Consider the following 14,963-nt stretch of genomic DNA (forward strand, 5'->3'; position numbering starts at 1 on the left):
TAACCTTAAACACGCACGAAATTTATGTCAACGCTTGGGAAGATGTTGAACTCTTTAGTACAAGGGTTTTGAATATAAACTCCATTATTTTATTAAATTAACATATTTATAGTGTGCAAGATTACATGTAACTGCCTAACAACCGTACAGCTGTACACCAGCTTGCATAACAACACTTAACAACCTACAAAACGTGCTCATACTTCAACAAAGGACAAGGAAATTATAGTTAAATAGCTTGTCTAACTATCTTATTGATATCAGGTATAATATTTGCATTATATATATACAAGATGAACTCATTGTTGTGGGACCATTTCTTTTGTTGTTGTCGAAATTTGTACAAGAAAGACTTTTGGCGATGGTCGTGATGGGGAGGAGGCCTTCGTTTGGGGTTGTTTTGTTGGCGACCCACGGTTGGAGCAAAGAAGGTCACATTTTAACAAGTCGGATTGCTCAGGTACTGTTTCTTCCACAACTCCTCTTGTTTAGGGTTCGATTTATTCGATACACGATTCGGTTAGGTTTGATTTATCTGATCATGTGGTGAGAGCATAATAAGAATTTACTTCTCATTTTGCATTAGGGTCTATTAGAGCCTGAGGCTGCAGCAGCTGTTGCAAATTTGCTATCGGACTATGCCAACGGGGACCTTTCGTCGCTCTGCGTATGGGCGGACCAAATTCAAAAGTGGTATCGATATCGATGGACAAGCCCACTGCACTTCATCGATACTCCGGCTGGTGCTTGCTCGTATGAATTTTCGAGTAAGCAGAAAGCTAAGCAATCTCTTTGATCAATAATGAATTAACTATAGATATGGATAATGTAAAATTTGTTATTTTTTCTAGGGGACTGTCATTATCAGCAGGGCGTAAAGGACGTGTGTTGCCGGTGCAATCCAAAACTTTACCTCACAACTTCTGCTCTTCAGGGAGGGATCTTTGGATCGTCTCTGTAAGTAACATTGTTACTCGTTTGGTGATTCGATCATCACATTCTCCGTAACACCAACTGCCTCGTTTCTCTGCAGATAACATGACAAGCATTGTTGTTCTTATCGCATTTCATGGGAGATATCCATCAGCCGATGCACGTCGGTTTCACGAGTGACGAAGGAGGAAACACCATCGCGTTGCGCTGGTTTAGGCACAAATCGAATCTGGATCATGTGAGTACTTTCTGATTAAACCAAATTTAGAGTTAACAAACAGTAATTCACTAGGCCACAATGATGGATTCCTAAAATGTATGTATAGGTGTGGGATAGGGAGATCATCCTTACAGCTCTTAAGGACTATTATGAGAATAACTTGGACACCCTCCAAGAAGACTTAGTAGGGAATTTCACCGATGTAAGTTCGATTTTTATTCTAGTTCCGTCCCTTTTCGTATTCGTTTTCTGCTATCGGAGTTCAACCCTTTGTCTACGGAACTAAGAGTACATACACTATACTAATTAGCAACAGATCACATGACTTACATTTGTATCCAACCATAAGCAGGGAATATGGCATGATGATGTTGCATCATGGGAACAATGTGATGATCTTCTTCAATGCTCGAACAAGTAAGCTTCAACCCTCTTTAGGACATTTATAAACCAAACTACTGAATTCAGAATAATGGGGTTTTGTGTATGTTACTCGATCTCCGATTATGATTACGAGAATGTATTCAATACGTGTATAGTTTGGCTTTTCTTAGTTATATATATATATATATATATATATATATTTGAAGAATCTTTAAAAGTCATATTCCGACATCCATGTGTCTGATTGAGGTTTACTTGCTTGATAATCTGTTTAGGGTTTAATCAAAGTTACCAATTTTCACATTTGTAGGTATGCTACAGAGAGCATAACCATAGCCTGCAAATGGGGTTACAATGGCATAAAGTATGGACAAACACTGGCGGGTACGTATGCTATTCCCTAAAGGTCTAATTATGCTCTCAGTCCTCAACTCTTTGTACATTCTTGGAATTCAAATGTGCGAAGAGTACATGGACTGAGAATACAATTAACCCGATTTCTAAAAGAGTAGAGACAACATTAATAATTTTTTTTTTCTTGTTGGTTTTATAGAGGAATATTTCTATTCAAAGATGCCTATTTTAATGAAAAGGATTGCTCAAGGAGGGGTTAGATTAGCCATGATCTTGAATAAGGTTCTTGGCGGATCTGAAGAAGGTTTTACAGCAGCAACTTAAATTTATGCAAAAAATATCAGAAAAACATATCATAATTAACCCTTAACGTTTGCATAAATGATTATTTTATCATTTATTCTATTTTTGAATCATTTTAATCCTTAACATTTTAGTTTATAGTTAAAATAGTTCTTGTTATATGAAAATCGTTATTTGACTAACAATCAATATATATCTCTAGCATTACACTTTTACAAGTATTTAATTGGTGAAACATGTAACATCATTACTTTGAGTAATATGATATATGTCACATCATCACTTTAGGTGATGTGGTATATATTATGTCATTACTTTGGGTAATGTAACAAATATCATGTCCTCAATTTTGGATGAAGTGGAGTACACCACGTCAATAATTAATACATATGCAAATGTCACGTCAACAACATGTATTCAACGTTAGTTAACTAACAGTTTTCATTTAATATAGGTTGTTTTGATTAAAAATCCAAACATTAAAAACTAAAATATTCAAATAAAATAAAAAAAATAAATAAAGGGTCAAATAACCATTTATATAAGTCCTGACGGTTAATCTTATCATTATACCTTGTTTAATCTCAAACGACATATGAAATTGACTTAAGTCGGTAACTTTATTTGTATGTATGTTCAACGTTAGTCACCATTCATGTGTGCTATGTACTTCGACCATTCATAAATGATTATGTTAACAACATCAGCAATAATATCATTAAAATTTGTCAATTTTGATTTTGATCCATCTACGATGCTCAGATTTACAATTTAATCCTTATACTTCAGTTTGACACAATTTATAACGGACTGATGGCATTAGTTCAATTAATTATAACATTTAACTATTTTGATTAAAATATTAACTTCATGTTAAATTTGGTCCTTGTATTTAGAGAAAATTTGGAAGCATGGTAAGAAAAATTATTCAAATAATGAAATAATGAAATACCATCCAACAAATTGCTCTACAAACTAAGAAAACATACAGAGTAATGGATAACTTCCAACTGTATATATCCAGCATCCACCACTATCCGACAATGAGCTAGAAACCTAGTTGTCCTGCCGTTTTTGTAGTCTGCTGCGCCTTTGATACTTTAGAAATGGATCCACCCAGTTCTTGTCTTCCTCCACAGCTTGATTCCATCGTTCTTTGAACACTTTAAGTTCCCATGTCGACTGCCTTCGAATCTGCAACAATGATTTTGTTAGAATTCATTTGTGGAAGAATCCAAGCAAGACTCATGTCCCACAGGGCTATCTATTATGTCTCCTCTCTTTCGAGTGGAGTCCTAGAAATGTTGCCTAAGCACTACTGACAAGGAAACATTGGTGAACTGAAGAAATAGTAATCTCACCTCAGCCCGTAGATCGAAACTTGAAGCCCCATGTCTCTGCATGTCAGCAGAAAAATGCATTAAGAAACCGAATGAATGGCAATCAATCTAGTGCAGCATGATAGCCTCGATGAATCTGGTCGCTTATCATAGTTTAAATTGATGCAACAAAATGATAAGCAGAACCTATGAGGAGGGAAGGAGTTAAAGCAGAACCTTTACGGTTGTCCTCATTGTGGGATGCCCACTACCCCCCAAACTTTGTATACCCTTATGAACAATGTACTCGCTATCAACCACGCCCACCTTCTTTGAGCGATCGCCCTGAGTAATAACATACATAACGATAATAAATATTTTATTTCTAAGCTGTATGCAGAAATATATGTTTATAAGAAACGAAAGGGGTCATGAACGTGGTTAACTACGCAGGTGAAAAAATAGCATCAAGCGAGTCATACCTGTGCACAATACCCGAGTTTCATATCTACTCCCCATCCATGTACAAGATCATTCTGGATGAAAAATAGAAAAAGGGCAGAAAAAGAAAAAGGCGAAATTAGAGAATGAAACAGAGAATCAAAAGCTTCATCGTTAAATTTCGACGTCGACGAGGACAACATGCAAATTACCTGTATGAGATGCCATGCACAGTACCAGGCAGATCTAGAAAACACAGGAGCCATTCCCTCAACAAATCTACAAAAGTAACATGAATGACTAAAATTAGTATAGTGATGATTAATCGGATAATGAAACTAGAAATTCTTCGAGAGTTTCAGTCCATTTCACGTCAGTCTAATCTATTGGATAGTCAGATAACTTTATCAGCTTGTAGCAGAGAATCTCATATAGGTGTATGCAATTTAAATTGCACTTTTACGAATACTTTGATGAACGAAATTATTGTCATCAAGTTGCTTGAAACATTCTATCATGCATCGAAGCAATATGATGATAAAATAACTCACCCGCATGGTGGTCCCTCGCTTGAATTTGAACACTTTGTTTTACCTCTGAGGTCATAGACTCTCCTGTGACGATCAAAACGTTACGTTTCAGCGTTATGCAAGCAATAATATGCAAGCCTTTTGTGAATAATCAGAAACCATCCAGTTTACCTATGAAACCTTTTCTTTCTCGCGCGTATAGTGATTCTATGGTGTATTTCTGTTGAATTTGGGTCTAAAGCTGGCTGAGAAATCTCTAAACCTTCAGACCTCACAATATCTAGGTACCTGGAAAAGGAAGATGAGCCAATTAATCAAAATGTTTGGGTTTTACCAAAAGGAAAAAGCATGCTATTGTCATTAAGCAACAAGAAAAAGTCTCGTAAAGCACAGATAGTGACCTAGTGAAAGAGAGAACTAACGTTGTCTCATTGAGAAAACCAGACAGAAGATTATATTATCAACGAAGAATACATAATATTATGCAAACGTAAGAAAACATCAATATATTGCATGTATTAGAAATGTCATCAAAGCCATTTACCTTATAGGGTCAAAATGCTCGACCCCCAAATCTTCATCCCAGAGAAATATGTAGTCATAAATGGACACAATATCAGGATGTAAGAAGCGCTTTGCAAACCACCTGAAAGAAGGAAGAGATCAAGAAGCTTATCCAATTTTCAATTAAATGGAAAAGGTAAACATAAGAAATGACATACTGAAGCAGCAAAACAGACGGACCATTTTGGCAATTAATTAGGAAATTTCATCAAATAGAGCATTGATAGAATAATATTCTTCAAGCAGTCCAAAGTCCATAACCGTATTCTATAGTAGAACATGCTCCAAGAGTTGGCACATACGAACATTAATCTATTTTTCATAATGTTACATATCGACAGTAACACAAATTGTCGGACGACTCCAATTTAAAACCAATAAAAATCATTATTTCCCCATCTCATCGGAAACAGCTTCAATGAACCCACAATAGGTGCAGTCCGTGTTTATTTACACTCAAATTTTGATATGAACATACACATCCAACAACACATTTCGTAAGAGTCCTAGGACCAGCAGCGAGCCTTACCACTTTGTTTGGTTATGAGCTACCATGTGAATGGCTTTCTCACCCCAACCAAGATCCCACCATCCATCCACATTGCCATCATAATGAAACAAAATAATGGAAAAATTCGCTGCAAGAAACTGAATTCGATGAAATTAGGAAAAGAATACGCAGTTCAACAAATTTGAAAATCAACAGGACAAGACGGAATACCTTTTGCACGACATCGTCAACATTATCTTTTTGCTTGATACCAACTGGCATTGCTAGCAAGTTCTTGTTCATTGTGACACTAGTCTGCAATGAGATGACCATCTAATGTTATAGACAATTGTATAGAATCTCATCTTTATGCAAGAATAACAAGAATCCAGCAGATAACAACAGTCATTGAACTGCAAAACCTACCAAGTTCATCTGTTACTGTTACCATTTGAAGAGAAAAAACAACAAAGAAAGCAGGCTGCATGCATAAATTCATGCTAGCATACAAAAAGAATAGAGACTCGCCTTTGCCTGCGAATTGCTTGACCATAGAGGCCTTAATTCCAAATCTGAACGAGCTTGCATAATGCCACGAGGCAAACCTTTAAATTTCCCATAATGCAATCGATGGTCCTAGGCACAAACATACTTTTTAGTTTCCCATACTGGTAATCCTAGCCACAAAAATAATATGCAACACAAGAGCCGAGGAAACAATTGAAGGAAAATAAATCCTAACAGCATACAATGCAAGCACTTAATCAGCTCATTCTCAAACATATTCAGAAGAAAAAACAAAAAGCTTCAACTTGTACAAGCTCAAGCATCGAAAGGAACTAAAATCTAACTTGGCATGGTATATGCAAGATTGTAAGTAAAGGTTGAGTTTACCTTTACTGTTCCGAAAGGGTGAAATTTGGTTTCCATCTGACAATAATAGAAAAGCATTTAAAAGAGATTAGAATATAGATGTAGCAAGCCTCATAAGGTGCAATCATTTTTCAGACAGCTTATTCCAATAAACCACTGTGTCGATAACGTAGTGAACCAAAAGGCAACAAAAGATCCACAATTGATCACCACCATGCCAAAACAAATATAGAAAACCACAAAAATCTAGAGAAAAAGAGTTGACAAACCTCTGTCTTAAGGTATTGATAATTTGTGGTTCTATACACAATGAACAACATAACTGTACAAATAACTCCCATAAATCGAAGCTGATTCATTTTAAATCTGCAGTTTACCTGAAAAACATCAGAGAATTAGAAACTTTAAAACTAAAATGCTACTGAAATTTCTATCTCAGAAGGCTTTCAAGCTTGAAGTAAAAGAAAAGAATATACACCCTCAAAGAATTTCTTTTCTTGACCAGCCCATTCCATGATTGAAATGTCTTCATACAATCAAAGTTTTCTATTACCCTCAAAACAAACTGCAAGGAAATTCAAGGTAAATGATACATCACATAAGCTACTAACAACAAAAAAACTTTTTTTTCTTTTTAGCTTCAGCAACTGAGATAAGGAATTTACAGTTGCACGAGGAGGATAAAATAAATATTTAAGCTTGAAACTCAAGACGGTGACTAAATTAGTTGAAGCTTGTGCATGTGCATGTGCCGTCTCAAAGTGTTTTTTACATTCCCATTCTAAATTTAGAAATTTAGACCGACACCCAAAAATCTAGAATTGAAACAGAACAGAACCCCAAAGAAGTTTGAAATCAAACGAAGAGTTTGTTTGATTATTTTTTAGATCTAAGGCTGTGGGTATTGCTGTTTTGAACTCCTCGTCGAGATTTAAAAGCAAAAAACGAAACTATCAAGAGGAAAAACAACAGTTTTAACAGGAAAGTTTCGATTTTTAGATTGAGAAAGAAAAGAGTAAAATGAGAAAACCCAAAACAAAAGGAAGCTAAGATAATATAATATCCTACAAGAAGAGAAACAGAAAGACTGTGAACTATTACCGGATCTTGATGCACCAACCCTTAGAAAAACCATAAATTGAATATGAAAAATTGATTGATCAAAGCTGAAGCTGTGAAAAAGAGTACCCAAAAAAACTTGGGATAAGCAAGTTGAATGAAGCGGCGAAACACAGAGGAAGCAACGTCATAGTTTGAAAGGATAGCATTCGCATGTACAAAAAAAGAAGATATTTCTGATGGACCTTTGCTTTTAGCAGTTCAGCTTTCGCATGACTGAGTTATGCTTTCGGGTTTATGAGTTGTCGATAAATGAATGGCCGATTATTCCTCCCCGGGTGATAGCTCCTTCCTCTCCAAATACGCACATTCCCTGTAATTTTATAAGCCGAAAAACAAGATGAAAAGGAATATTTTTAAAATTATTTTTGTAATTTTCATGGAACGGCAACAGCTGCAATAAGAAAAAACATTGGTGGCGTATGCATATCTCACTTGACTATCACTCCATCTCACATGGATTTTTCATTTATTTTTTTAAGAAAAAGGATAAATTGTGTGATATTGTTAACTAACGACATGTTTTAGATATTTTTCCCCAAAATATCATATTGAATGAAAAAAATTACCAAATTAATAATTAATTATACTTAATTAGGGGAATTATATGAGAAGAATATTAGGGTAATAATGATATAGTAAATTTATTCAGAGTATTAGATCAATAAAATATAATTTAATATAAAGTCATATAATTTTATTGATCTAATTACTAATACCCTAAATAAATTTATTATATTAAATTTATTATAATAAATTTGATTTTTTATTGTAAAATACATCTTCAATTTTAAATTAACACAATGATTTAAATAAAATCATATTCTCATAAAATTAATTCTTCATACTTAATTTTTTTCATTCACAATAATTTATTTTGAATAGAAACCGTTGATATTATTAAAAGGGAAAATATCTGAAATTACAAATAAGAGTTCACAACTATAATGATAAACTAAATACATAATTTGGACATTTTTTATAATATTGAAACTAGTCATTTTAGATCATATAAGAATCATACATGGAAAAATTTAAAAATCTAACTAAAAGACTCGAACAAAAATAGAGACGAATAAATCTGATTACATCTGCAAACAAACCACAAAAGGAAAGTAAGTTATTGAAAGATCGCTGAGAACATCAAATCAGAATCGAGCGACGTGAGAAACTATCCACGAACACAAATCTTGCATCCAAATTCAATTCGAATGTCCATAGCAGGGAATATCAACAAGACTTCAAATAAGCGACATCTTGATCAATCGTGTTGTCGTCAAATCCGACCATGAGAAAACATAAATAAAAGAATGGTCAAACGACCGAGGAAAAAACGAAAAAATATACCACAAAAACATAAATAAACGTGTCACAAATACATAGATAAACATGCAATAAATACAAAATTATTCTTATTAAAAAATAAATAGAAAAAGAAACAACAATTGACAACCAACATTAAAATCGGTATCGCCCAGGGATCGACCTAGGCAGGGGTCAGGTGGGGGTTGTCGCTCTCCCTAAACATTTAAAATTACCAAAATTTAATTTTACTCCCTGAAATTTTATAAATTCAAGTTCACTCTTTCAAACAAAAAATCATGTGTCTGTCTCTAGTATCATCGTCGACTAAATAAAATCAAAAAAGGAAATTGATATGATCTCTTAAAAAAAGAAATGATAATAACTCAAAGCGAAACGAGAAAAAAAGAAAAGAAAGGGAAATGAGAAGTTCTACCGTACGGCAGTCTTAATATACGACTAAAGAAATGTACTACCGATTTTGTTATTATTATTTTAACAAAACCGGTAAAAATTACCTAAAACACTATTTTTTTCTATCGATTTTGTTATTATTAGGCGTTTTACCGAGCTGGGTAATATATTCGGTAAAGCGCTACCTAAAACATTATTTTTTTCTACCGGATATATTACCAAAACCGGTAAAACGCCCAATAATAACAAAACTGATAGAAATAATGTTTCTGGTAATTTTTTATCGATTTTATTAAAACATAATAACAAAACATGTAGCGTATTTCCTTAGAGGTATATTAAACTACTAAACGTGAGATTTCCCCAAGGAAAGGGAGAGCAGCCTCATTCACAAGAAATTTAAGTTTAACAATTTAAATTAAATATTACAGAATCAATTATACTATGATTTCAACCTTTAATTTATAGAATAAAGCAATAGTGTGCATATGTGTATATAGAAACCAAAGATATATTAACTAATATTATAGCTAATTTGTTGTTTGTGAAAAATAACGGTATGTTTGGTTCTAAAAAATATTTTTTTGTTTTTGTTTTTATTTTATAAAAGTGATTTTTTAAAATTTTTTGAAAATTAAAAAACATTTTGGTTATAAATGAAAAGTTAAATTTAAAAATAAAATAGTACTAAACATGTATTTGGTGTCGCGTTTTTAAAATAGAAATTAACATATGGTTATTAAATCATAAAATTAAACTATAATTATTGAAAATTTTCATTAGATAAACTTAACATGTGAGTTATGCAAAAATAAATCAATAAAGTTGATAAGGAATTTCATAATAGAAAATTTGTTTTAGTTTATAGTAAGAATATAATTTTATTGTATATTGGACATCAATTAAATTTAAAAAATACACAAAAATATTGTTATAATCAAGAACCACAAAAGTGTCATTAAAATAAAAAAAATTGTTTAGTGGTAATAGGTACCTTCAAACATTTGGGGAAAATAATTAGCGTAGCCCCTAAATATTTTTTACATTAAAAAAAATTAATCTAACTCTTTGAAGAATAGAATAAAATATTAACTATCACGACGCGCTTATACGACAATTTACAAACTTACATAACTATATACAATATTGATGTGACAGTTTTATGATATAATTGTGGCAGTACATGATGGACGATGATGCGGTAAATGGACTTAATTGATTTTTTATTAAGTTTGATGGCATCATTGATTTTTTAGTAAGTTTGAAGACTAATTTATTTTTAAAGAAATAAAAAAATTTAAATTAAAAATATAAATATAAACAATTATTAAGATATTCAATGCATCAAATATAAAAATACTACAAAACTAAATTATTAAAAAAAATCAGTTTAAGGATTACAGTAAAAAAGGTTAAGAGACCATATTAGTTTTTTTTCAAAAAATTAGAGGGTTTTAGAAATCATTAAATTAAAAAATAATTGGTAGGGTGATTTTGAACCATAATAAGGTAAGTTAAAAATTTAAATCTCATGTTTCTTTATCTTTTAAATTTTCAAAACAATTTTAATGAAAATTGAAAATGAATATTTTTTATGTTTTCATATTTTCACTTATTTTTATTTTCATTTTTAAAAATTATTTTCTAGTTTTACAGCCAAACATATTTATTTTAATAATCTTTTTTCTAAAAAAGAGAAAAATAAAAATAACATATATTTTCTAAAATCTAATGTAACCAATATTAACATGGTGCATTCGTTATCATTAAGAATATTATAGTTGATATATATATATATAAGAGAAAATAACTTCAGTGACCGAAAATGTCTTATAATATACGATTTTAACCAACTTTTCTTGGATTTGCGAAAATGTCCAACAAATTCGCAACGCAAACTCCAATTTCACAACACAGTTTCCAAATTTGCAAAGACCGTTTATTTTCGCAACGCGAATTTTATTTTCGAATTTGAAACACAATATTAATTTCGCAACACAAATGTAAACAGTATAATCGCAACTCATAACCTAAAACCCAAAATCACAACTCAGTCTCATCTCCATCTCTCACTCTCTACCGACATCCGTCCCCATCTCCGACGAAATCCATCCCCATCTCCGGTGAAATTCGTCTATGTAACATCCCAAATCAGGGTCAGTGACTACATTGTAAATTTTGAAAGTTTTGTGCTCAATTTAGAAATAAATTAAAAGTCTCGGGAGTTAAGTAAAGAATTTTAATATTGGATTAAATAGCAAAGAGGGATGAAGTAAAGGGGCAAAATGGTCTTTTCATGGGAAAGATTTTTATCTTCCCTTTTTGAGTATTATAAAACGTGGGAAATATGAGAGAGTTCCAGACTTCTCTTCTTCATTCTCTTCTTTTCCACCGTGAAGCCATAAGCAAAGGTAAGATCTCTTGTTAGTTGATATTTAGCTGAATTTAGGATTTGGTTATGATTATTGGATGATAATTAAGCTTAAGGAAAGCTTAAATCATCTTAAAAACAAAGGATGGTGGAATTAAGAGAGATTAAAGATTAAGATTTTTTGAATGAAATTTTGGAATAGAGTTCATTACTCAAATTGGAAGTTGAATTTGACTTGTCATCTATGAGAATAAGAAGCTAAAAGTGTTAGAATTAAGTTTGAGTAACATGGAAAAATTTGTATGATTCTTGAATGCTATGTGGAGGAGTGGATTTTTAAGTTAAAGAGATATTGAATGAAAATTTATTAGTTTAAGTATGTATATTTGAGTTAAGAATATTAAAGGAAGTGAAATAGGAAGTGTGGAACTGAAAATGAAGTGATTTTCGAGCTCAAAATGTGATTTCTGGGCTAGGGGAATCGGTACCCATTCAAGGGGAACCGATACCCTCTCAAATGAACCAGAATTTACAGAATGTCATGGGGGAACCGATACCCCCACAAGAGGGAACCGATTCCCCCTAAAGGAAAGTTGTGAATATTGATTTAATAGGTTCGTGTAAGTTGCTAGTATCCAATTACAAGGTGTAGGTATCTAATAATTGCCTTAAAATGTACATTTATGTAGATTCTAAGCGTAAAGCAATTCCGGAATATTTGGCAAGTAAGATCGATCAAGGAAAAGACAAGAGATCGATATTGACTAGTGAGGCCAGGTGAGTGCATATTATTATAATATACGTATTGAATATGGAAATTAGACTTGTGACAAGTCTGTTTCCAATATGATTGTAGGAGTAGAAGTATGATTATGTTTGATATTGTGTGAATATGTTTTGTTCGTATTATATGTTATGTGGTATGAATTTATATGATATGAGTTATATGACAATGATTTATGTATTATAGGAAAATTGTTATATGAACATGTGATATAAGTTATAGGATCACAAATTATGTAAGGTAACCACGACTTATGTGTTAACAAGAGAAAGTGACATAAAATATGGAACAAGATATAAATTACCTGATTTAGATATAAGGGAATTGGTGGAATCAACTTAAGGGATTAAATAAAATGTGAGATAAGTTAAATAACATTGACCTATAGAACAATATGAGATTATATAGATATATATATATATATATATATATATATATATATATATATATATATATATATAGATATTGATAGAACTGATTATAGGGATATGTAAGACCAATTATATGATAAAGATCTATGAAGCTATAGGAAGATGTTATAGGAGCTTTTGATGATAATTTATTAGAAGACTTGCATATACGATAAGTATGTGAAACTGAATTAGGTAAACATGTGTAAAGGTTATATAAATAATAGAAATATAAATGAGACAAGTAAGTAATGATATGATCAATTATGGGAAATTGTGCATTAGAGTTATGAGATTTATAGATAATGGAGAAAAACTAGATAAGACTGGACTATAAAAGGAACTGAGAATAATATATCACTTAGGAGATTTGGATATAAAGTGATGATTTGTACATAGAATATAAAATGCATGTTTATAAATATGACCATGAATTATGTGAATAGGAATAATTTAAGTACTATATAACTATGAGTATTTGAGTATGTATCTAGGTGATGTGATATATGAGGTCGTATGAAATATTATAAGACTCTGTGATTATATGAGAAACCAAATAGGTACAGGTGAATTATATGGAAATGAACTACGTGAATGGGTGTGATCTTATGAAAATTTATGATGAGCCATGTGAACGAACTATAAAATTATGTGTATATGCAATTATGAAAAGTCATAATAATAGAATGTAAGCAAGATGTCATGAAATGTAAAATGACACGAAAAGTTATATAAGCTACGTGATATGTGAAAGTGAACTATGTGTTATGTGAAATGATAAGTATAAAAAGAAAATGCCCATGTTATGTATCTTGAGAGCTAGGGGTATAGTTGGCATGCCAAGAGTCGAGGGTCTACGCGGTCCTTCGGGATATATATATATATTCTTTGGAACATGTGTGAAGTCTTGTGAGACACATACTTGATCCCTAGTATATGTATATGATTCTTAAGGAATGATATGTGGTTCTTATGGACATTATTATATGGCACTACGGTGCAATTCTACGCGGTACTCCGGTGCAATTCTACGCGGCACTCTGGTGCAATTCTACGTGGCACTTCGGTGCAATTATACGAGCTGTGGTGACAGCATTAGTGCACAACCTCTATAGACTCACATATCTATGGTTCTCACATGTGTACATGGGCTAATAAAGGAAATAATATAAAAGAACCTTGCATGATGGTATGTGATTGGTTTGTAATATTTATGGTGTGAAGTGATATATATGTGATATGATTTGCATGTTTTGTGCTATGAAACCTGTTATAAGAATATGTGAATGATGTATGTGTACAAGTGGATAGTGGTTGCATGACAGAATGTATGATTTTGTATGATATAATAAGTATAGATTATGAATGCATTAGTAGTGGTTATATGTTTTTATACCTCACTAAGTCATCGACTTAGCGTTTGAGTGTTTCACACGTAGGTTCCGGAAAGCTATAAGAAAAGTGAAGAGGAGCAAGACCGGTCAGTTACTTCTTACCGAAGATCAGATCAGAAAAGATGTATTGAATTAGATATATTCTGTATATTGTATATAGTTGGCATGTACTAATTGATTGAATTAAATTTTCTCGAGTTTTTGTCATGAGTTAAAGTTTGAAAAGTCAATGTGACACCTCGGACTCGTATCCGGGTCGAGTACGGGTTGGGGGTGTTACAGTCTATCTCCATCTCTCAGAGCCACCCTCACAACCATTCACGGCCACAAATGAAAAATCAACCACCGAGGGTTAGTTTTTTTAATTATTTTTATTTTGAAATTTTTTGTATTGTTATTAGATTTTTCATATTTAAATTGATGATAAATTTACTGGTAATTTCAATATATAGATTAACCATTTCACTTAGATTGCTTAGTAAATTCATTCGGTTGCTGCCAATACTGCTAAACTGTTTAGTCTTTAACACTGTGAAGTTAGTATTTGTCTTTGTTTTGTCTTTTGGTTGAAGCAATACAATTCATTCAAGTTTCAATTTGCAGAAGAATAGTTTTTGAAACTTAAATTCGCAACACGAAAATCGCAACGCGATTTTAGTTTCGCGTTGCGATTTTCATTTTCGCGTTGCGAATTTAAGTTTCAGAAACTACTCTTCTTCTGCAAATTGAAACTTGAATAATTTGTATTACTTCAACCA

General features: G+C 32.2%; 1 protein-coding gene and 1 pseudogene across 3 annotated transcripts; one reads left to right on the forward strand and one right to left on the reverse strand.

The window, feature by feature from the left end:
• Nucleotides 1-361: 361 nt before the first annotated feature.
• On the forward strand, nucleotides 362-2,215 carry LOC120183438 (annotated as a pseudogene).
• Nucleotides 2,216-3,190: 975 nt separating this feature from the next.
• LOC120183466 lies at nucleotides 3,191-12,130 on the reverse strand. Of its 3 annotated transcripts, XM_039188146.1 has the most exons (16): nucleotides 7,716-7,790; nucleotides 7,513-7,549; nucleotides 6,888-6,976; nucleotides 6,681-6,788; nucleotides 6,433-6,468; nucleotides 6,067-6,174; nucleotides 5,770-5,853; nucleotides 5,578-5,696; nucleotides 5,029-5,130; nucleotides 4,656-4,772; nucleotides 4,506-4,568; nucleotides 4,167-4,233; nucleotides 3,996-4,049; nucleotides 3,751-3,858; nucleotides 3,556-3,591; nucleotides 3,191-3,388 (listed from the first exon to the last, which is right to left on the reverse strand). In XM_039188146.1, the coding sequence occupies exons 3-16, from the start codon at nucleotides 6,924-6,926 to the stop codon at nucleotides 3,251-3,253; spliced, it is 1,179 nt and encodes a 392-aa protein (XP_039044077.1). In that variant the 5' UTR covers nucleotides 6,927-6,976; nucleotides 7,513-7,549; nucleotides 7,716-7,790; the 3' UTR covers nucleotides 3,191-3,250. The 3 variants fall into 3 exon arrangements, with proteins under 3 accessions (XP_039044077.1, XP_039044076.1, XP_039044078.1); XM_039188145.1 differs by lacking the exon at nucleotides 7,513-7,549 and having other exon boundaries at nucleotides 7,716-7,808; XM_039188147.1 differs by lacking the exons at nucleotides 6,888-6,976; nucleotides 7,513-7,549; nucleotides 7,716-7,790 and adding an exon at nucleotides 12,127-12,130.
• Between the last annotated feature and the right edge of the window lie 2,833 nt (nucleotides 12,131-14,963).

This window comes from Hibiscus syriacus, unplaced genomic scaffold, assembly GCF_006381635.1.
Source record: "Hibiscus syriacus cultivar Baekdansim isolate YM2019G1 unplaced genomic scaffold, ASM638163v2 tig00112762_pilon, whole genome shotgun sequence".
NCBI classification, from domain to species: Eukaryota; Viridiplantae; Streptophyta; class Magnoliopsida; order Malvales; family Malvaceae; genus Hibiscus; species Hibiscus syriacus.

Bases quoted from the DNA above. Each gene is read 5' to 3' on its own strand.
- LOC120183466 (XM_039188145.1), bottom strand. From the start codon at position 6,926: ATGGAATGGGCTGGTCAAGAAAAGAAATTCTTTGAGGGT. The intron at 6,175-6,432 runs GTAAACTCAACC...GTTTGTGCCTAG, and splicing joins ACCCTTTCGGAACAGTAAAG to GACCATCGATTGCATTATGG. The intron at 4,050-4,166 runs GTAATTTGCATG...TTTTTCATCCAG, and splicing joins GTGCATGGCATCTCATACAG to AATGATCTTGTACATGGATG.